The sequence below is a fragment of the Mercenaria mercenaria genome, chromosome 2 (genome assembly GCF_021730395.1).
Source record: "Mercenaria mercenaria strain notata chromosome 2, MADL_Memer_1, whole genome shotgun sequence".
Classification (NCBI taxonomy): domain Eukaryota; kingdom Metazoa; phylum Mollusca; class Bivalvia; order Venerida; family Veneridae; genus Mercenaria; species Mercenaria mercenaria.
In genome coordinates this window covers 31,103,338-31,127,698 of record NC_069362.1, presented here as the reverse complement: position 1 = coordinate 31,127,698, position 24,361 = coordinate 31,103,338, and the positions used below count along the sequence as shown (strand labels likewise).

The 24,361-nt window shown below is 35.1% G+C and overlaps 1 protein-coding gene across 6 annotated transcripts in view; it reads right to left on the bottom strand.

Annotated features, from left to right (window-relative positions):
• Nucleotides 1-13,721: 13,721 nt before the first annotated feature.
• Nucleotides 13,722-24,361, bottom strand: part of LOC123563622 (protein FAM149B1-like) — an 84,016-nt gene continuing 73,376 nt past the window's right edge. For 5 of the 6 annotated variants that reach the window (XM_045356519.2, XM_045356518.2, XM_045356515.2 and 2 more), the window contains 4 exons: nucleotides 22,836-22,932; nucleotides 22,325-22,456; nucleotides 16,466-16,532; nucleotides 13,722-14,706 (listed from right to left, as the gene is read on the bottom strand). In XM_045356519.2, coding sequence (XP_045212454.1) covers nucleotides 14,691-14,706; nucleotides 16,466-16,532; nucleotides 22,325-22,456; nucleotides 22,836-22,932 — 312 coding nt within the window. In that variant the 3' untranslated portion in view covers nucleotides 13,722-14,690. The remainder of the gene's footprint in view (nucleotides 14,707-16,465; nucleotides 16,533-22,324; nucleotides 22,457-22,835; nucleotides 22,933-24,361) is intronic. The other variant, XM_045356516.2, reaches the window with a different exon arrangement.

Sequence of the window (24,361 nt, the reverse complement as noted above, 5' to 3'; positions counted from 1 at the left end):
TTATATGTCCCTCATCGAGTCTGGCCTTGAACTCAAGTTCGAATCAAAGCCATCATACCGCCTATTTTTCGATGAAACGCCATAATCGTTATCATGACAAAATACTTAGAGTAACAAGTTAACTAATGGTTTCCCAAATACTTTCTATTTATCTTATCATGTGTCGAAGTGCCTATCACACTATACCCCCTTATTAGGTTTAACTACTGTAACAATTTGAAAAATAAATCAGTGTATTTATATCCATACCTTTAAACAGCAACCGACATATATAAGTCGTTGACACGTTGGTACGGAGACCTAGTTGAGCCGTTGACATCCTTGTCTAGGTAATTCCGTTAGAGGCTCTTCCTCCCACCTTCTCAATAAATATGTCGTAACAGCTTTAGGAAAATATAATATTCAATCATGTCTTGCATGCCGATCACTCAGCAATCCTTTTGAACATACATATGACAATTCCACTGATCAGACTAGAAGTTTTTCATCCCCCCCTTTCATGTACCTAAAATAACAAAATATAAGGACATGGATAGAACATAATTAGATCATACATATGCACGTTTATAGTATACAACATAATGTTCAAGATCCACGGCCATGTACCCGGAAATCTAACCTCTGTTTCAGGCGACCCTAACTCAGTGCCAACATTGCGGATGTAAAGCCGGATATAACATTGTTTTCTGTGTAATTACGATGTAAAAGGATGTTTCTGTTGTTTATATCTATCCCATTGATCAAGTGTATATTTATTATCTAAATGTATCAGCATTTAAATATATCAGCCTTTGTGTAATCAGGTGGAAAAACGACGACAATGGGAACTTTTTCAATGAAACTTTACAAAAAAATCTTTAAAAATACTCAAGGCTTTGATGCCTCGACTCTTTGCTGTTTCCAGAAAGCATAATATACTGCTTATAGGCCCCTTTTACACCATGTTGTTAACTTCCAATTCTACATGTTGACACAATACATGTTTCAAAGTGTACTGACAGCGAGAAAAGGATAAAAACCTAACTTTTGATTTGATAAAAACCGAACTCAGTTTACATGAGGAGATGATAAAAACCTAACTGACATGAAATTGTGTGACGATAAAACACCTAACTGACTAGTAAATCTATAGAAATGAAATGAGTTGACATGTACATGTCCTGATTATTGAAACGTTACTTATAAGCGGTATTGTCTTCAAACTTTGTCATTAATTTTAAGAAGTTAATGTATGCCCACTACAGTCCAATTATTTTTTCATAATTTTTAATATTTTTGCAAATATCAATGATTGGATAAACTCAACCCAAAAAATTAACTCAGTATAAAAAGTCAAATTATTAAATTTACATAAGAAATTATTTAATACACCGATGTTCGAAGTTTCTGGTAGTCCCCAACCCTCTCTCCCTCCGCCGCCCCCCCCTCTCCTCTCTCTCACACACACACTCACACCACACACACACACACTAGAGTTTCGATGAATTGTGTTTGTTTCAAATCTTGTATTCGTATAGTGTAAGATATTTTTATTAGAGGTGCTAATGGAATATATTTGATATTGTTTAAATTAATGGGTGTTAGATTATGATTAATTATTAAATATGACTATTTTTTCAGACGGTAAATAGGGAAGAAAAGTGTGTGTGTGTGTGTGTGAGTGTGTGTGTGTGTGTGTGTGGGTTGGGGTGGGGTGGGGTGGGGGAGTGATGCTGGCCTGACGTACAGGGTGTGGTATCCCTTACATTTCACTTGTCCCACGGACGACTAAAATCCACTTGTCCATAGTCAAATTCACTTGCTCTGAATTTGTAATATAAACCTCATGAAACGCAAATAGACTGATGATTCGAGTTCCTTTTCAGGACAATGAAAATAAAAGCATATTCACAGTAACTGTGGTAAAATATGAGCTGTTGAAAATATATTGTTTTAAACGTTTATTCAAAGTCTGTAATCGCGTAAGCAGTGTTGCGGGATCTTTTGAGGTCATGCCGAAACACGCCCCACGCAATGGTGCAAAGCCAGATGAATTCAGAGAAATACTCTTAAAAACGTTCCGACTTGTTTTTAGACATACTTGCGATCTCTGTGTGCTTTTGATTTTAATTTGGCTGACTACTGGGGTCAAATTATGTTTACGTTTCTGATGTCTATAAATGTCCATTCAGTTCTCTGTGTGTAACCCTTATTTCCTTTTATAGTTTTAGTTAACAGAAGCTATAAGTGATGATGCAAAAATTTTTTCTTCAGCAACTTTAATAGTATCTTATGTCCCTTTACATGTATATGGATTTCTTCTTTTATGTTTTTTTTTAAATGCATGTTGTATAAAATGTGACTGCTTCATTATTTTTGAGTAGTGTCAGCTGAATTTTTTTATGTTGCTTTTAAATGTGCCTAAATCTGTAATGTGGTAAATTACTTTTTTTCGTTTTATTTTGCTAGTACATATGTGCTATTTTGTTGGGGGGTTAATCCTGTAACATGTATGGTGATAATTTGAGATTGGGTTTCTTACTACTTAGAGCCAACTGCTTTATTTGCTTAATATGCTTAACATTAATTGCATTTTATTACTGCTGTTTTTACCTTATGTTTGAGCTTATTTACATGTGTTTTGTCGGGAAAATATCTTTAAAGCTAGTTTATATGTTTTATACTTTTCCGACGTTAGAATAAATCTTCTTGTATCAAAATTTCTCATGATATTTAATCATATCACCGAGTTACAGTGTGCGCGAGACCATCAAAGAACCCATTATCATATCACCTCCATACCCCTGAAGCAACACACAATCTAAATTATATTTTATTTCCTCTTTTTATACCGAAAAAATATGCTTGTCCGCGGACACCCAGAATAAAATGCGACTTTGTCCGACGCAAAAAATCACGATCGGATAGTTGGACATAGGAATCCCCACATCAAAGAACTACGAGCATCTAGCAGTCCATAAAAAAGCACAGACGGAACAGCAGTTTCCTGTTTGGTAGGTGTTTATCATTCTAATTCGTATTTAGTCCAGCACTGTTTCCTATACCAGTTAGGAATTGTATCCACAATTTAAACCCACCTTCATAATCAATAACAAGTTTTTTAAGCTATAAAAATCGATTTCAAAATTTTTCGACTCTGATACTGTTAATCAATTGTCAAAAAGAGATATTTACGGAACTAATACATTAATAAGTAAGGTCTTGCTGCAAATTTCTGGTACTTTAAAACAGTTAGAAACATAAAACATATTCATTTAGAAAGACTTTTTTGAGTAACATTTTAATGATTCCAGCCACATAAGGTGACATTTCCCCGATTGAAATATTTTAGTACACAGAACATGTTATCAATATCAGATATTATGACTATCAAAAGGTTTACGCAAACATTTGCATACTCACACAAAAACACGAAAAAGACAAGGAAAAATTAAAAAAATAAAAAATTTAACTACAAACATCGTCTTTTCTGTCAGCCATGTTTGCACTGAGTTAGGGTCGCTGAACAGAGTTTAGGATTTATCCGGGTACATGGCGCGAAGAGATGCCTCGTTCTTCAATAACTATCTTCAAAATGCTTCAATGATGTTTATGGACCATCTAGTGCAAGCACTCTAACAATTCGTTTATCCGAATTAATAGAACTTCCAGGCAAGCGTGATCACATTACATGAGCACCAGCCCGATGTTAGTCATGCTGGAAATTGGTGAAGCCGGGAAGGACATCATACAGTTGGTGAACCGGAAGGCAAAATTTATTAGTTTACCTGATTTTTCGAAAGTTTAGATTCCAATGACTAATCAAGGTTCCACTGACATCTGTTTACCAAAAAAGAACATCCCCTGTATATGCTTGGATTTTATCAGAAATGCATTAAACTCTTGTTATGGCCGACATAAATAAGTGTGGTGAATAGGGAAGTGTTTCCCAGGAAGGGCAGTGTGCAAGAATGTTCTCTTAAAACGGAAGGCTTTCTTGAAAAATGCAAACGTAAATGATAACTAGAACGCATGTGCGGGTACTTTAGATCAATGTCATGTCCGAATCTATTAGTTTCAATGTAAAAATCGGCAAGTTACTCATCTCGAATCGGAGATAGTTTTTGACACAACAAAGCCGCACCGGGAAGTGTTGCGCGCACCTGTTGATGACGTACTATACCACCCCTGACATTGGATGAGGTGAAATACTTGCGATTTTTATGAAATTCATTTTACCTGTATAGAAGATATAAGGTGGACACGAAGTTAACCTACGTAATCTTTGATCTCCTGATCTTGACCTTCGACCTAGCGGTCTGGTTACTGTGCTCTTATTGATGAAAGTTTTATGAAAATTTTCCTAGCAGTTATGAAGATATGTAGCAGACACGACAGACGGACAGACGGGTTGACATACGCGACTCGAGTAAAGCCCCCATATACTTTACGTCGGGGGTAAAATAAAGGTCTGTTAAAGGACTGTTGCAAATAAACGAAGGCTATAGCTCAATTCAAAACCGGCACTTGATGAAAGTTTGTTGGTGTTCAGTGGAAATATTGTAATTAATAAATATTCAACAGGAATGGCAATATTCAGACCCGAGAAACACTGGAGAAATATTGCAGGCTCTTTTGAATGTGTAGTATTTTTCTAGTAAACATTTTATGGTTAAATTTGTTTCGTCAGTAAGTAAAAGTCCTCTGTATGACACATTTTATTTTCATATATAAAAAAAGAAAACAGTAGAAAGAATTTAAGTTTATATTTAAACAAGAGCTGTCCGAAAGACAGCCAAGCTCGACTATTCCAAATATTGTCCAAGAAGCAGGAAAATATTACCCAAAAAGTTAAATATGCAAAAGAGTTTTAGTTCAAAAGGGAGCATACTAATTTGACCAAAAAGCCAACCCAATTACTTGGACTTGCTGCTATCAACTAGTTTTATAACCCTGAAGGCACATTGTGAAGTTTCTATTCAATATCTGCATTAGTTTTGGTGATAGAAACTTAAATGTAAAACTTGCCCCAGAATTTTCAAAATCCCAAAAGGGGCGATAATTATGCCCACAAAACGATGCCAGAGTTTATGGGACATGACGCTAGTGAGTTTTGTAATTGATCTAGAAAAAGAAAAAATAAGTTTCAAATCTATATGCCATTTAGTAATTGCTGTAATACTTGCACGCAAAACTTGAACCAGGAATTTCTAAGTCTCCCCCAAAAATGGGAATAATATGCTCATAATACATGTAAAGTAATGGGACATGATCCAGTGAGGTTAGTTATTGATCTAGAAAAGAAAAAATAAGTTTTTCAATCTAGTAGCCTTTTAGTAAAAGCTGGAGTTACTTGCACGCAAAACTTTACCCAAATTTGCTTAGTCCAATAAGTGGGCAATAATTTGGCCAAAAATGAAGGTCAGAGTAATGGGACTTGCTGCATCAAATAGTTTTATAACCCCGAAGACACATGTGAAGTATCAAATCAAAATCTGAATTAGTTTTGGAGATGAGTAACTTTGCATGAAAAACTTTAACCAAAAATTTCCTAAGTCTAAAAGGGGGCATAATTTGCTCAAAATACATGTCAGAGGTTATGGGGTCCTTGAGCCATGGAGGGTTGGTAATTGGATCTAGAAAAAGAAAAACAATAAAGTTTCATGTCTATATGCCATGTTTTTTTTTGGTTTAAACGCCGTTTTTTCAACAGTATTTTCAGTCATGTAACGGCGAGCAGTAACCTAACCAGTATTATGGATTCGTACCAGTACTAACCTTTTTCTCCGCAAGTAACTGCGCCAACTTCCCCACATGATCATAGGTGGAGGACTACTGATTCAGACACAATGTCCGTTTATTCAAAATCCCGGAGAACATACGCCCCGCCCGAGGATCGAACTCGAGCTCCCGAGATCCGTATACCAACGCCTTACCTAATGAGCTAAGCGGGTCGGGCTTTCTAATATGCCTTTTAGAAATAGCTGTAATGTACTTGCACACAAAACTTTAACCAGATTTGCTAAGTCCAAAAGGGGCATAATTTGGCCAAAATGAAGGACAGAGGTTATGGGACTTGCCTACTATCACTATTTTATAACCCGAGACACATGTGAAGTTTCAAAATCAATATCTGCATTAGTTTTGGAGATAGTCACGGATGCTTCAAACCTTTAACCAAAATTAACTAAGTCCCAAAAGGTTCATAATTTGCTCAAAATACATGTCCAGAGTTTATGGGCTTGAGCCAGAGAGGTTGGTAATTGACCTAGAAAAAGAAAAAACAAGTTTCAAAAGCTATATGCTTTTAAATTGATGGCTTGTATGTATGCATGCAAAAAACTTAACCAAGGTGTGGACGCCGACGCCGATTCGGACGCCAGGGTGAGTAGAATAGCTAGACTATTCTTTGAATAGTCAAGCTAAAAATGTAAAATGTTTCTAATCAAATTTGGAATCTAGGTATTTTCGGCCTGGACACTGAATGAAGAGATCAGACATTGAAATCGTCTTATTTAATGGCAAAACGATTTCATGGTACCTACCAAAACAGCTTTTCAGTTATGCATAAATTGGTGAACTAAACACTTAAGGCGCCTGCCCTGTTAGCTCTGTAGGCAGAGCGAAGCATTATGAATCAGTAGGTCACAAGTTTGATCCTCTGACAAAAGTATGTTCTATATAAAGAGCTGATATAAGGCACTGTGTTTTAAGTCAATCCCAAGCACCAGAGTATGTTTTGCAAGAGGTCAGATACTTCTGAGAACACGAATGAACGTGATGCCGAATGCAGTCAATTGTTGCATAATTGATGGAATGTTAAACCCTCCAACAAATAACTAACATGTAAATATAACATGAATTTTATTTTTCGATGGGAATTGACTTTGTAGAAATAACGCATGTTTTTTCGTGTTATAACATCTGCAGAATCCCGAGGGATTCTGAAGATGTTATAACATGAAAAGAACATGCGCTAACGCTATTCTAGCATAAATAGCATAAAAACCAAGTAAACAAGAGCTCGTAGAACATGAAATGCCCCCCTTGATGCATTCAATAATTGCACAAGGAACAGAAATTATTTGGTCACTGTGCACAAAAGTTCTACTGTTCTTGGTCAAAGTGACCTTGACCTTTGATCTATTGACCTCAAAATCAATAAGGGTCATCTGCTGGTCATGATAAACCTCCATATTAAGTTTCGTGATCCTAGGCCCAAGCATTCTAAAGTTATCGTCCGGACACATTTTAACTGTTCCAGGTCACTGTGGCCTTGACCTTTTAACTACTGACCTCAAAATCAATACGGGTCATCTACTGGTCATGATCAACCTCCCTATCAAGCTTCGTGATCCTAGGCCCAAACATTTTCAAGTTATCGTCTGGAAACGGTTTAACTGTTCCAGGTCCCTGTGTCCTTCAACTTTGGCCTACTGACCTCAAAATCAATAGGGGTCATCTGCTGGTCATGATCAACCTCCATATCAACTTTCGTGATCCTAGGCCCAAGTGTTCTCGAGTTATCATCCGGAAACCGTTAAACTGTTCCTGGTCACTGTGACCTTGACCTTTGACCTCAAAATCAATAGGGGTCATCTGCTGGTCATGAAAAACCTCCCTATTAAGTTTCGTGATCCTAGGTCCAAGCAGTCTCAAGTTATCAACTGGACACATTTTAAATGTTCCAGGTCACTGTGACCTTGACCTTTGACCTACTAACCTCAAAATCAATAGGGGTCATCTACTGGTCATGAAAACCCTCCCTATTAAGTTTCGTGATGCTAGGCCCAAGCATTCTCAAGTTATCATCTGGAAACGGTTTTATTGTTCCAGGTCCCTGTGTCCTTGACATACTGACCTCAAAATCAAAGTTTCGTGATCCTAGGCCCAAGCATTCTTGAGTTATCATCTGGAGACCGTTAGACTGTTCCTGGTCACTGTGACCTTGACCTTTGACCTACTGACCTCAAAATCAATAGGGGTCATCTGCTGGTCATGACCAACCAACCTATCAACTTCCATGATCCTAGGCCCAAGCGTTCTTGAGTTATGATCCAGAAACGGATTGGTCTACATACCGACCGACCGACAGACATCTCCAAAACAATATACCCCTCCTTCTTCGAAGTGGGTCATAATAAATACATTGTCCTTCAACGTCATTAAATTTCCAAGAAATGCGAGGTAAAGTCTACGTTGTTTTTTCACGCTGATGTCATTTCCTTTTGAATTATCCGTTTTGGGGACGTAATACGTTTATGCTTTGCCACGGAATCGAGACATAATAAAAAGTGTTAGAACAGCGTGAGTGCGAAAATCTCTCTGTTAAACACACATTTTCTTCTCCTGTTTAAAACACTCCTGAAAAGTGACAAGAACAGCAGTTTTATGCTAGAATGCTGATTAAAAACTATCAAATCAACAACAATTCATCCCATACATATAATAACGATATCAGGATATTGGTTTGTAATGCAAAAGAAAAGTCGCCATGCTAAATGGACCCTTGTCAACATTAGAAAGAACAACAATTATAACAATGTTTGCAATTTATTAAGTAATGCATGTACATGTAAACTAAATGGACAATGAAAGGAATAATTGAAAACAAGATGAGTAGTTTAAATACATGAAATTTTCAATCTCTGTTTAAATGGTTCTTTCAGTATTAAGCCATTTTGAAATTACCATTTTTTTTTAAGTAAAATGAACATCATAACATTATAGTAAAACAATTACAATATACTGTATATACAAGTGGATAGTTTTACATCACAGAAATATAGCAGAAGAATGAAAGGAAACAATAACGGAAAAAAAATGTTGAGATGAATTAAATTGACAGCTAACGATTTCTTGAATAGCTATATAATAATGATTGTTTCAGGTCGATAAAGAGAAGATTCATTTTCTTTTAATCTTTTGAGTATAAAAGCTCATTCTGTTTGATCCATCTTACCTGTAACAAGTTTTTTTGCAACTTTCTGCTTCACAATGCAAGATTTAAATAAAAACTTAAAATATTTTGATTATCTCCTGATTGCGTTTGTTGGATTTTCTTTTAATTGTAAAAGTGAAAATGTTTTTTCAAATCACAGTTTGGAAATAAATTACTGAAAATTTTCATTCCCCCTCCCACAACACAGGTAAATGTTGCTTTGTGCTAACTGAGATATTCTGACAGTTTCATTACAATCTATCAAATAAAGCTAACAATTAAATTTTAGAATTTTTTTGGTGTCAAAAATGGTTTAATTTTACGACGGAAACTCATTTTTGATCATTATTTAAACACTACTCAAGGTATTCTAAAACTTTAAAAAGTACCTATTATGGTAACCATCCTCAGTGGTTTTTATTGAAACTAGCATGATACAAAAAATAACTAGTGTCATCCTATCCTTAGTGAAAGTTCAAATAAAAACCTGAACATGAAGAAGTAGATTACCAGTAAGCAGTAAACGTTTTATGTTTGACTTTGTGTATGGTGTTTTTGAGTAAAAATTAAGATGGACACTGCTGCCAGATTTCTGTTCCAGGGAACACTGTTTTTTTTGTTTTTTTGCGGGATCTTTTATTTGTTATTACCCGTTTTCTCAAGGAGTGACAAACTTCCTCAAGATAAATTTTTCTGTGTATATCAAGAAAGATCAAGTTATTTTTGCAGCAGTTTATTGTACCACTGCTTAGTAATATAAATGTAAAATATTAAATATATGATGTAAATTTCTATCTAAACGAAGTTATAGATATAACAAAGCCGAGGTAAAAGAAATAATTTTCTGCTAACTAGGAAGTATTTGGCATTACCTTGGGAGTGATTTTAATTTTGCAAATATTTCCTAATCATGAAAATGGAAAATATTTCTGTGCGGTAAAATTAACCACTTATACAGTAATAGAGACAATAAATATAGCCATTGAAACAGTTTCTTTAACAACACAGAACGTCCAGTCCTTTCTTCTAAAAATAATCGTCCAGCTAACAAATAAGTAATTGTTTCAAGATTTCATACTGTCTAGAATCTGAGTAATGTTGTCTTTTAATCCTAATTTCATTATCAATGTTGTGTGCTGTGGTTCATTTGAGACAGAAAATTGATTACGATATAATAAATGAAGTATTGAAAATTCTTTCCACCGAATTTCAGCACTCAAAAACAGACGAACATCAGGTCTTTGTAGCCTATTAAACCACATCAAGGTGTCATCTGTCCCAGACTGGACATTCACTGGTATTAAACTTAAGGATGTGAAATGTCCTTCACTAAAGTGCTTATTTTCAGCAATGCTTCAACTAAAAATTTGATATTATAATTCATAAATGCCAAGTAATTTGGTATGCTGAAACATTGTTGACAATGAAGCAATTTGCTTAAACTGCTCAAAAACTATGAATTTTAGTTAGACCTATAGGAGAGATCGCCGTGACGTCACGCGTTAACATCTGTTTATCTGGTGGTTGGCAAAACAAATGATTTTAACACCGTTTGCGTATTGAATCGGAATTTTTAATTTTTAATAACTTTTTTGCTCATTTTTGGATTTTCAAAATTCAAAAAGATTTGAAATACTAACAATCTTCATATTTTTGTATCCAAATACTTTTTTCAATGAATAACCGTTTTAAAAAGACATATAATTTTAAAAGCGGCGTAGTGATTTTCACAACCTTTAGAAAAACAGTGTAAGTTAAGCGTTCATAATTAATCCATTTTATTTCGAAATAACAATTTAAAAATAATCAATAAATTGCTTGTTTTAAAAACCTTTCCATTGATCAAAAAATTATTTATGTAATTTGTGTTTTAAAAAAAGTTTAGACCGTTAGAAAAACATCACCGTTTACAAAAAACATGGACGGTCGGCTTCTGCCCACCCGATCACTGTCTTATCAGTTCTAAAAATAGAATTTGTATACAAACACGATCTCTCCTATACTTTTACTAATTTTGTGTCAAGTCTGTAACACCTGAGAAAACAGCATATAAAAATAAAAAAATGTTGCTTAAATTTCTATACATGCAGTTTGTGAATGTTGCTTTAAATGTGACTAAATGTAAAAAATTGTGTTTAAATTCTTTGAAAATATTTAACTGGTTGTTGCTAAGCAACTGTCCAATGGAAAGATATCATTCCAAAGCTGTTTTTTTCTTAGTTTTAAAATTTTGAATCCTAGCCTAGGCTGCTAGCTAGATATATTCTGTTTACTTATCTAGTGTTAGGACTCCTCAAGGTGAAAGAAATTTTTTTACAATACCTCATATAAATGTAGTACAGTTGAAACTCGAGATCTCGAACTCGCTTATCTAAAAAAAATCCGGCCATGTTGAAAACATTTTCAAATCCTATCCCGAAAACACGTGCACAAAATGTCATTTTAAGTCGAATTTCGGTTATCTCGAAGTAAAACGCTTGATCCCTTGGAATTCGATATATTGAGATTCAACTGTATCTAAGACTGGCCAAAATATTCTAGTATATATGACATCAATATATGCGTTAATGATCAGGCTACGGACATGTTTCAATAAAGTCCGATGTTTTAGCATTAACATCTATCAATGTAAAAATAAGTGAAATATTCAGCCAGTACAAACATTGCACCTCTACAGTTCTAGTGTTAGTAAGATATCACAATGGTGTAGCAAGTCTATAAGTCCAAACCTAACAGCAACACTTTATAACAATATGCAAGTCATGTCTATAATACAGTCAAGTATTCACAAGACAGAGAAATAGAGCCAGATATAATAGCAGTTAAATAAAGATACAATATGGATGCTAAAGCTTTCAACAGAAAGCTGCAAGCTCAAGGGTGGTACCAGGACAGATTCATACTCCCACTGCTCATTTTCACACAGGCAGAAATAGTCCCACTAAAATCATTTTCTTAATTTGTTAAGAGAATAAGAGAAAAATTTCTTATATATCTGACAAGAGTTTCTGGTGTTATGACCTCTATGCTGGAAATGTCGCAAACAACCAAATATACAGGGAAAGATTTGTGTCGATTTTCCGTTTAACAAAAAAAACCCAACAAGAGAGCGTGCTTTTTTTCCTAACAGTCATTGGGATGTCTAATATCTAAACAAGAGGGCCCCTGATGGGCCTGAATCCTCCCTATCTCCACAGACCCAGTGTTCAACTTTTTACATCGTTATTTCATTATTTTTACAAGTACCTATTTTTGAGCACACGACATAGAAAATCAAAAAAAAAAAATTCTGACCAATTTTCAGAGATCCATTGAAAAAAATGGCCTCTAAGAGGTCACCAAGGTTTTTTCTAATTTACCTAAAACCTAGTTTCTGAAAGGGACCGACCCACTTTTAAACTTGACCTAGAATCATCAAGGTGAACATTCTCACCAAATTTTCATGAAGATCTCTGAAAAAAAAGGGCCCTAAGAGGGCACAAGGTTTTTCTATTTTTCACCTAATGACCTAGTTTTTGACTGCACATGACCCGTTACGAACCTGACCTAGAACATCAAGCTGAACATTCTCACTAATTTTCATGAAGATCCATTGAAAATAAGCCTCAGAGGGTCACAAGTTTTTCTATTTTTAAAACCTACTGGGGCCTAGTTTTTTTTCCCCCCCTGACCCTTTCGAATCTGACTTAGATATCATCAAATGAAAATCTGAAACCCAAAATTTATAAGATCTCATGAAAAAATGGCCTCTAAAAGGTCACAAGGTTTTTTTTTTTTTAGATCTACTGACCGTTTTAACCCCACGTGACCCCCGTTTTGAACTTGAAAACCCAATATCTTTAAGGGAAACATTTTTGACCAATTTTTTCATAAATCCATTGAAAAAACGCCTCTAAGAGGTCACAAGGTTCCCCATTTTCAGACCTACTGACCTAGTTTTTGACCGCACATAACCCAGTTTTCGAACTTTACCTAGATACATCAAGGTAACATTCTGACCAATTTTTATGAAGACTTGGAAATATATGGCCTCTAGAGAGGGCACAAAGGTTTTTTTATTTTAGACCTACTGACCTAGTTTTTTTACCCCACGGACCCATTTTTGAACTTGACCTAGATATCATCAAGGTGAACATTTTTGACCAATTTCATAAATCTCATAAAAAATTCAGGAAAGGCACAAGGTTTTCTATTTTTGATCTCGACCAGTTTTAACCCCCCATGACCCAGTTTTGAACTTGACCTAGATATCATCAAGTAACATTCGACCAATTTTTTATGAAGACATTAAAAAAAATGGGCCCCTAAGGGGTACAAGGTTTTCTATTTTTTAGACCTAATACCATTTTTTTTACCCTATGTACCCAGTTCGAACTTTACCTAGTTATCAACAAAATAAACCCTTCTGACCAATACTCTGAAAATCCATGAAAAATATGACCTCTAGAGGTCACAAGGTTTTTTTATTTTTAGGGCCACGACCTAGTTTTGACCCCACGGACCCAGTTTCGAACTTGACCTAGATATCATCAAGGTGAACATTTTTACCAATTTTTTATGAAGATTTGTAAGTAATGGCCTCTAAGGGTCACAAGGTTTTTTCTATTTTAGACCTACTACCAGTTTTTTTTAAGGCCTGACCCAGTTTTGAACTTGACCTAATATCATCAAAAAACTTCTGACCAACTTTCATAAAGATCCCATAAAAATGTACCTCTAATGGGCACAACAAAGTTTACGGGCGCACGACGGGACACGGACCCGCGCGATCACAAAAGCTCACCTTGTCACTTTGGTGACAGGTGAGCTAAAAAAACATACAGAAAATCTTGAAAAGAATAGTTAAATGTAAGAGTACTTTTATGTAAGATTTTATTTTCCGACATTCAGTAAGTATATAAAGGTTAAAAATTAATAATCTAAGGCTATTTTGTGACTGCTTTAAGACGGTAGTCAAGGACCACTGCGTTTAAAGATTAGCAACAGTTGTACGTTCAGCAATCTTATTCATATCCATTTCCTTCTAACATCAAACAAGCAGATTGTACAGGTAATGTCAGGCCTTTTTATTGAACTTAAAGACTTACTACACTAAAATGACTATGTATATACAATGCAGAAATCTTAACATAATTCTAATGAAAAAAATGGACTATCACAGACAAAAAGAAAACAATCGCCATTTTGTAGCACAACTATAATATCTAATATAATGTGAGGTCTCTCATCAGATCCTTTTCACGAAAGCAATACAATACATCCCAACTATCAGGAGGTTCTGTATCAACTCATTAGTTCATAACACGAATGTCTCTAGTTGACAAGTGCATAAACCTATGCTAAACTCAAGTTCCAAGAAACGTGTCTATAATACAAAGGAAGTAACTACTCAAACACCACAAGTCATGTTGTCTGCTAGTTCATCTCTATCATCAGAAGCTTGAATCTTCTGAAATCCATCTTTAGGATCCAGATAAGTGTCATTATCACGAAAAAGCTTGGAAAATCACTTCCTTTTCTGGGTTCTGTACCTGTCATACTATCGCATACCTACATAAAATGACACTTTTTGGCAATTTGGCACATACTGTCATGTTTGTCAGTAATAAAACATTTAAATTTGTTTGTCCAATAGCATTCATAGAATGTCCATTAAATTAAAGAATGTACCGGTATATGTATAAATTATAATATAAGTCAATGATGCAGTGTTCATGATCTCACTAGAGAACTCATTTGGCGACCTCTGCGATAATATGGGTTGTTATGACTAGGTGTCGAAGGAGCTGAAATATAAGAAAGAAAAATCATATTTAGTAAGTTGTAGACATAAATCAAATCAATTACATGGACTTTCAACAGTATGCTGGTTACACATTTAATATAGTAACACATGGAATTGAAAATTTTATACTAATTTGATTTATACTGGAGACCAAAAAACTGAAATATATTTTCAATGAACTTCCAAAGGAAAGTCTTTAATAATTATTTTATTGTGAGCATTAAACAATCAAATATGGAGTGGATATAGTGCTATTTTCATGCATTACTTCAAGAAAATGTGTTCCTTCTCTTCTTTTTTTTAAATCTGCTAGAAATATAATATCAGAAGAATCCATTATCTGCAGGAAAAAGGAAATATATAGGCTCTTTTTTGAATATATAGCATGATGGCATACAAATATTATCATATAGCTATATCAAAGCTTTTCAAATCATTTTCACTTATAAAGTTTGTAATAGTTTTATTGTTTTACTATGTAAGGTTACCAGCAGCACTGCTGTTTTTCAACAATATTTTGGTCAGTTATTCTATATAGCCATATAAGGAAAACTTGCCCCTGTTGTCTTTTAACAAAACAAAATGACCTTAAGAATTAGGTAGAGGGTCACCCTAAAAACATTGCTGTTTCTTGGGGTATAATGTAGTTGTGGTCAGTTAAACTAACCAGTGTTCCTGGATTCTGCTACAGTACTGACTAATTGACAACTTCCAAACATTAATCAAAAGTATAGGGAAAATAAATTGCCATAGAGAATGTATGCTGCACTCAACAAAGACCAAACTCGCAACCTCTAGATACAGGGTCAATGTAAAAGATCCGCAACCTATAATATTGGGTAAAACTTTTGACTTGGCATCCTGAAAGTGAAGGGAACAAATTAGGGATGGATATGCATGAAATGTGACATGTAAACAGATATAAGAAGGTGTGCAAAAAGGGATTACATGTACTGCAAGCAAAGGGTCATAAGGTGAAATCATTGTGTCAGAGATTTATATTATTATTTTCATGGCATTCTACTGAATCACTTAAATGTCAATAAATGGTGTGGCTTTTTACTCACTTTTATGAAACATTCAATATATAACTTTTTGTCTATTAAAAATTAATAAAATTTATTTGTTAAAAATTAAATATTTGGACAAAGTATAATCCCCCTGAAGAATAACTTAGTGTTTTAACTCTAGAATCAAACACTTTGCATAATAATTCATTATTTAACTCTGGTAATAAATGGCTAAAGGACTGATATAAATCAGTCTATATGATGACACTCCATTCATTTTTGTAGTGTAAATGAACCTATTTCTCCAACAGTATTTCAGGCTCATGATACTAAGAAGACCTTCCATTAAGAATCTAAGACAGTAACGCATAATGCCATTGGTCAAACTGTAAACAAACAAATCATGGGTAATTAGAAGGAAAAATCATCATGACCATTGTGTTAGTATGGATAGTTAACTGTTATAGATGTAAATTGTCTTGCAAGTTGAGAAGCATGTCAAAGATAGAAATATTCCAGAACTATATACTGGTACCAAAAAACTAAAGAAACAATTGCATTAAATATTTATAGATATTGTTTACTGCATGACTTTCAATATCTATCATACACTAACATGGAATCTAAATATGACACTACATTACATGTATACTGAAGTGCTACATATCTCCATGCTTCTCCACACAGACATTAAAGGGCTATTTCCAAGCTTGGTTTGCAGAATGGAGGGATCACACGTAAACCATTTACCGCTGTTTGTAATACAAAAATTGTGGAGCACTTGTATATCGTATTGGTGACACTGCAAAACCTTTACCTAGAGACAAAACTTCTCATTTTAGATTGAACAATATTTCAAATTCAAGAAGATAGCTTAAAATATTAAACAAAGAAAATACAGACTTGATTAAAAAATCTGTTGAAATTCCATATTTAGAAATAATTAAGAACACTTTACGATTGTAGCAAATATTTTTTTTATGCTGAAACAAGAGCTGTCACTATTGGTGACAAATGCCCCCGAAGTAGGCCCAAGAATGCCACAGTTGTATGTGCAAAAAATCACATATCATTTTGTGTTCTTGACCTAAGAGGCCTTGGTCATAAGTGTGACAGATCTTCTCAATATGGTTAACATTTGTGTCAAATTATTTTCGAATCCCTTGATAAATGGCAGAGTTATGGACCAGACAAGAAACATCTTTGACTTCTAAGTGTGACCTTGACCTTGGAGCTAGGGGTCTGAGTCTTGCACATGACACCTCATCTCATTATAGCCTATAATCAGATGAGGTGTCATGTGCAAGACTAATATAATATAGGGAACATTTATGCAAAGTAATTTCAAAATCCCTTCATCAATGGCAGAGTTATGGATCGGACAAGAAACAGACCATGTTAACCTTTGACCTCTAAATGTGACCTTGACCTTGGAGCTAGGGGTCTGGGTCTTGCTCATGACATGTTCTCTCATTATGAGAAACATTTATGCCAAGTAATTTCAAAATCCCTTAATGATTGGCAGAGTTATGGACCGGACACAAAACATACCATGTTAACCTTTGACCTCTAAGTGTGACCTTGACCTAGGAGACAGGGGTCCGGGTCTTGCACATGACAAGTTGTCGCATTATGGTGAACATTAATGCCAATTTATTTCAAAATCCCTTTATGGATGGAAGAGTTACAGCCCGGACAAAAATTTACCGGATGCACGAACTCACGGACGGACGGACAATGCAATTTTAATATGCCCACCTTCGGGGGCATAAAAAAGAAGACAGCATCGTAAAATGTTTGACCTATTAGTAAATTCTGATTGAGTTGTAGAAACAGTAATTTTTGCCTTTCAAATATTTTTTCCTCTCCTCAGTTTTGATATTTCTTGGCAATTTACTTGTTTTGAAAACTTCGGAAAAACCTTTCTCCATACCAAGTCCGACTGTTTAAGATTTTAAGCTACATGCAAAAGGTAAGACAGAAAATCTACAAGAGTACAATATCTATTACAGAATACCACCATAACTGAGAAAGAAATGAACAGAAATCACAAGACAGCTGGATATGAAACAACTCTTGCCTTTAGTTTCACTATTAATCTATCTTTCATTATTTTTGTCATCACTGGGAGAAAAAAAAGATTATGAAGGACATGGAGTTCTTAAAGAAAAAAAGGATGTTCAATTTGTTTTTTAACAACTGGATATTTTCACAGTCAGCTGTAAACTTGTGATGAAAAACTAACTTAAATCAAATGATTCAAATAGAATGAACTACAAATTTTTTAACCTTTAGCCTGCTGGCGGCAAGTAATTCTGCCTTTGTGACCAGTGCAGGCTGATCATGCTCTTAACTGTTCGCTTTCCAGTCAGTGAATTTTCAGCAAACACTCCTTTGATAAACAAGTGTTCCTCTACCAAAATTGTTCAAATTATGCCCCTAGGGTGAAAAGAGGCCCTGCCCTGGGGAAAAAATCTTTAAAAATCTTCTTGTCTGAAAGTTCAAGGCTTAGGCCTTTGATATTTGGTATGTAGCATTGCCTAGTGGATCTCTAACAAGATTGTTCAAATTATGCCTCTTGAGAGAAAAGATGCCCCTTCCCGGGGGTCACTTGTTATACAAGTTATTTAGGAGAAAATACTTAAAAATTTATCAGATCATTTTTCCTAGACTATTTAATTATAATTACCTGATGACTCCAAGTGACTAGGGGTCACCTGACAGTGACCTTTACCTACTGACCTTCTTTCTTGTGACATATACAGTTTTGCACACCGATCTTAAAAGTGACTTTCAGTGACCATGAATGTGACCTACTGACCTACTTTCTTAATATTTTAGCATCAGTTTGAAGTTTGAAACATGTAGCTCATATTACTTAGGTGAGCGATCCAGGGTCATCATGACCCTCTTGTTTAAGTTTCTAGACTAAATGTTATAAGATAAAGACCCATGACTAATATTGATGGATAAGCCACCTTTAGACATTGTCTTCGATTGTTTTTGTTTATGCATATTATCATCAATTGTAATTTGTATATTATTATAATGAAATTTCTAAAAATGTAAAAAATTCTTGTATGTTTGTTTTGATTTCCTTTGCTACTTAAGATTGGTATTTGTATGAATTAATGGTATGTTGTGACACACTAGATCAAAAATAAAATGCTGAAAATAGATTGTTAAAAAAAAAAACAAACAAAAAAAAAACAAGTGGTACTGCCCAAATTGAATGATGGGCCAATCCATTTTAGAAATTTAGGGTAAATGTTAAACGACAATAGAAGACTGCAAACAAGAATGTAAAGCAGAAAAACTACATTTTCTAGTCAGTATTCAATCAAATGAAGTGTTAACAGTCTAGTACAGAAAAATGCTATCTAAATCTAAAAGAAGACTGGACCTCTTACAGAAACAGTTTTTTACTTTAATGAATCGCACTGCCATTAAATAGTTGTCAAATTATCAAAGCACTATAAGCACAGATATGCTACTGACCAGTGAGAGAACTGTTTGATTCACTTATTTCATATAAAGAGATTCTGAACAAGTTCCTTTAAACAAAAATTTAGCACAAGATTCATCTGAATATTTTTGAAAGCTATCCTGAAGTTATGAATATTTTCTCAAATTTTTAAAATATCTTACTTGGTTTTTATGAACCAAAATTGCAGTGTATGAGAAAAATAAACAAGAGGACCATGATGGTCCTGAATCGCTCACCTGTCCCCACACGACCCAGTTTTGAACTGAGTATGATGTCGTTTTTTCTATTATTTGATATAATGACCTAGTTTTTGAGCTCATGTGACCCAGTTTTGAACCTGACCTAGATATCATCAAGATAATAATTCTGACCAATTTTCATGAAGAACCATTGAAAAATATGGCCTCTAGAGAGGTCATAAGGTTTTTTATTATTTGACCTACTGACCTAGTTATTGACAGCACGTGACCCACTTCCGAATTTGACCGAGATATCATCAAGGTGAACATTCTGACCAATTTTCATGAAGATCCATTCAAAAGTATGGCCTCTAGAGAGGTCACAAGGTTTTTCTTTTTTTAGATCTACTGACCTAGTTTTTGAACGCAGTTCACCCATTTTCAAATTTCACCTAGATATCATCAAGATGAACATTCAGAACAACTTTCATGAAGATCCCATGAAAACTAGAAAATGCTTTTGTAAAAAAGCGCATGTCTCCCCCAATGCAAAGTCCTACAGGCAAGAAGTTAATAGGGGTGAGGAGCGAAAGTCAAAGAGACACTGATGGTTGGCTGCAATAGGGATCGTCTACTTGGCATGTCCAGTCATCCCGCTAAATTTCAACACTCTTGGCCTAGTGGTTCTCAAGTTACTGTTCAGGCTCCTGTGACCTTGACCTTTGATCAAGTGACCTCAAAATAAGTAGGGGTCATCTACTCTGCATGTCCAATCATCCTATTAAGTCTCAACATTGTAGGTCAAGTGGTTCTCAAGTTATTTCCAAAAAATGATTTTACATGAACAGGCCACTGTGACCTTGACCTTTAATAGACTGACCCCAAAATCAATAGGGGTCATCTACTCTGCATGTTCAATCATCCTATGAAGTTTCAACATTCTGGGTCAAGTGGTTCTCAAGTTATTGATCGGAACTGTTTATCAATGTTCAGGCCTCTGTGACCTTGATCTTTAACGGAGTGACCCCAAAAACAATAAGGGTCATTTACTCTGCATGAACAATCATCCTATGAAGTTTCAACATTCTGGGTCGAGAGGTTCTCAAGTTATTGATTGGAAATGGTTTTCCATGTTCAGGCACCTGTGGCCTTGACCTTTAACAGAGTCACCCTAAAATCGTTAGGGGTCATCTACTCTGCATGACCAATCATCCTATGAAGTTTCATCATTCTGGGTCAAGTGGTTCTCAAGTTACTGACCGGAAATGGTTTTCAATGTTCAGGCCCCTGTGACCTTGACCTTTCACAGAGTGACCCCAAAATCGTTAGGGGTCATCTACTCTGCATGAGCAATCATCCTATTAAGTTTCAACATTCTGGGTCAAGTGGTTCTCAAGTTACTGACCGGAAATGGATTTCAATGTTCAGGCCCCTGTGACCTTGACCTTTAATGGAGTGACCCCAAAATCAATAGGGGTCATCTACTCTTCATGGCCAATCATCCTATGAAGTTTCAACATTCTGGGTCAAGTGGTTCTCTAGTTATTGATCGGAAATGGTTTTCAATGTTCAGGCCCCTGTGACCTTGACCTTTGACGGAGTGACCCCAAAAACAATAGGTGTCGTCTACTACAGCAGCCCTACAACCCTATGAAGTTTGAAGGTTCAAGGTCAAATGGTTCTTCAGTTATTGCTCGGAAATGAAGTGTGACGTACGGACGGACAGGGCAAAAACAATATGTCTCCTTGGGGAGACATAAATATGGCCTCTAGAGAGGTCACAAGGTTTTTTTATTATTTGACCTACTGACCTAGTTATTGATGGCACGTCACCCAGTTTCAAACTTGACCTAGATATCATCAAGGTGAATATTCTCACCAATTTTCATGAAGATCTTGTGAAAAATATGGCCTGTAGAGAGGTCACAAGGTTTTTCTATTTTTAGACCTACTAACCTAGTTTTTGACTGCATATGACCCAGTTTCAAACTTGACTTAGATATCATCAAGATGAACATTCAGACCAACTTTCATACAGATCCCATGAAAAATATGGCCTCTAGAGAGGTCACAAGGTTTTTCTATTATTTGACCTACTGACCTTGTTTTTGACGGCACGTGACCCAGTTTCAAACCTGACCTAGATATCATCAAGGTGAACATTCTGACCAATTTTCATGAAGATCCATTCAAAAATATGGCCTCTAGAGAGGTCACAAGGTTTTTCTATTTTTAGACCTACTGACCTAGTTTTTGATCGCACGTGACCCAGTTTCAAACTTGACCTAGATATCATCAAGATGAACATTCAGACCAACTTTCATACAGATCCCATGAAAAAAATGGCCTCTACAGAGGTCACAAGGTTTTCCTATTATTTGACCTACTGACCTAGTTTTTGATGGCACGTGACCCAGTTTCGAACTTGACCTAGATATCATCAAGGTGAACGTTCTTACCAATTTTCATGAAGATCTTATGAAAAATATGGCCTCTACAGAGGTCACAAGGATTTTCTATTTTTAGACCGACCTACTGACCTAGTTTTTGACCGCACGTGACCCAGTTTCAAACTTGACCTAGATATCACCAAGGTGAACATTCTGACCAATTTTCATAAAGACAGTGAAAAATGTGACCTCTAGAGTGGTCACAGGCAAAAGTTTACGGACAGACGGACGGACGACGGACGCTGCGCGGTCACAAAAGCTCACCTTGTCACTTTGTGACAGGTGAGCTTAAAAGGCACTTCTTGTCTTAAAATGTTACTGCAAAGCAGTTATCACTAAGAAAAAGAGAAACAAATCTACAAAAATGTTATTTCTAAAGTGAACCAAACAATAAAGTACTGTAATACAGTGGCCATTTCTCATTATCAAGTACACAATTTAAAAACCCCAAAACCAATCATCCCATACTCAGTGAGTCTGATTCTACACTTACTCCACTGATTTGCGCGTACAGTTTCTTCAATACCCTCTGGATCTTCAAGAATTTCAGGCGGAATATTTCCAAGGTGTCCTAGATCTTGTGATGGCTGGAGCCCATTTCCACGAATATCAAGGTGCATTGGACCTAAAAATGTTACCATAGATATTGTTAATGTGCTACTGTATGAACAAAGTTGACAAGGACAGGCTTTCTTGTTTATTCAAGTATTATTTATTTAAATCATGTAGAGTTATAGCACTGCTGGATGCCTCATCTATCAGAGGAAAAATGAGATTGGGACTTGTCCATTGTTTTTCTACTAATTTATGTTCAACAAGTTCAACAAGGTTCAAACAGGACCTACTTTCGTTAAGTGGCAGAACCAGTTGTGTATTGAATGCCTCTAATGACTACATTTAACAATCTTAACACACAAAAGCCACATTAATGAAACAATTAATAAAAAAATGTTTTTTCAAAGACTTTATTTTATACTGAATGGTGTAGGAAATGCAAAAGTTACCAAAATTTGGGTTTCTTGATGAAGATGAGTTATTAAATGCAACAGAATTATTGAATGGAGTTGACGCCCGTCGAGCCATTCCTTGAGGTGTCTCAGACTGAAACAGAAAGAAATAATTGATTACTGTTGTTAAATAAAGCTTTTAAACTTTGAAATATTAATCATTATTAATTGTCTTTTTTAAAAGTCTATGGACATGTTAAATCTATTTTTGAAACAAAATATTTATTTGAAAAGCTGAAAAGAATTCTTCTTTTTTAAAACTTGAAATTACAACTGCTGGAAAATTGTATCAAATATTCCGATATTCCACTGTCAAATTTGCGTTTTCTGCCTTTACAAAAAAAACAACAGGTATTATAGATTTCAGCACTGAAGCTCAGCTCGGCATACAGCAGTTGGTATCCTGTATTCTTATGCAAATTATAAAATATATAGCAAAACTGGAGGACCTTTGTCCATAAAGTCACATGCATACAAGATCAATTCAATCCCAGTTTTATTTCTAAAATCAGACAAAGGGAGGTAAGCAAGATGCAATACTGGAAGTAAGAGATCCTGAGAGGATTGTAAGCAGGCATAGTCACAGATATTGGAAACAACTTCATTTGTTTTTTTTTATTAAGAAACACCATAACCATAAATATATTGCCTAATTCTAAAAAGCAATTCAGCCTAAACAAGCACACATGTCTAATCTAACATAATATATAAGAGATATAATGTTACAAAAATTAACTTCTTCTGGTACTCAATTTGGATGCACCAATACTATTGTTCAAAACATAAACAGTAAAAAACAAAATCTAAGATAAATACTATATAAACTTATAGTCAAATTTAAACATTTTTTTAATTTTTTTCTTTGTTCAGTGAATGTTAAACACCTTTATATGGTGATAATGTGAAGAACTCTGTGTATTTCAAACTAAAACATATATAGATATAATTGTGGTGTGACAAATATCACCCTACTGTGAGTTTCATCAAAAAATATATTGCATTTAAATTCTTCTGTTTATTTTTTTAACCATTTGAAGCATTAATAAACAAATTTGGTATTCAATAATTGTTTTCTTTTAATAAAAAGTCAACAAGAAATAGGTAAAACAATATAATAGGTGTATAAATCACAAAGAATAAAAAAGTTAAATGCCCAAAACCTGCAGAAGAAGTAATATATACTCAGCATGCAGTACATTTCTTCCAACAGTCAAAAACATGTGGGCAAACTGAAGCTTAAAATCTACATCTAAAATAGCAAAAGATACAGCTGTCTTAAATTCATCCTCACTTCAACCCTTAGCCTGCTAAATTTCTAAAGTGGACTGGTCCATCATTCAATTTGGGCAATACCATTTATTATTCCAAGGGGTGTTCACTGAAAATTTACTGGCTGAATAGCGAACAGTGCAGACCATGATCAGCCTGCTGATCTTGGTCTACACTGGTCGCAAAGGCAGAGTCAGTTGCCGCCAGCAGGCTAAGGGTTAAGCACTATTTGAAATTTAAGGACAGCAAAGTTC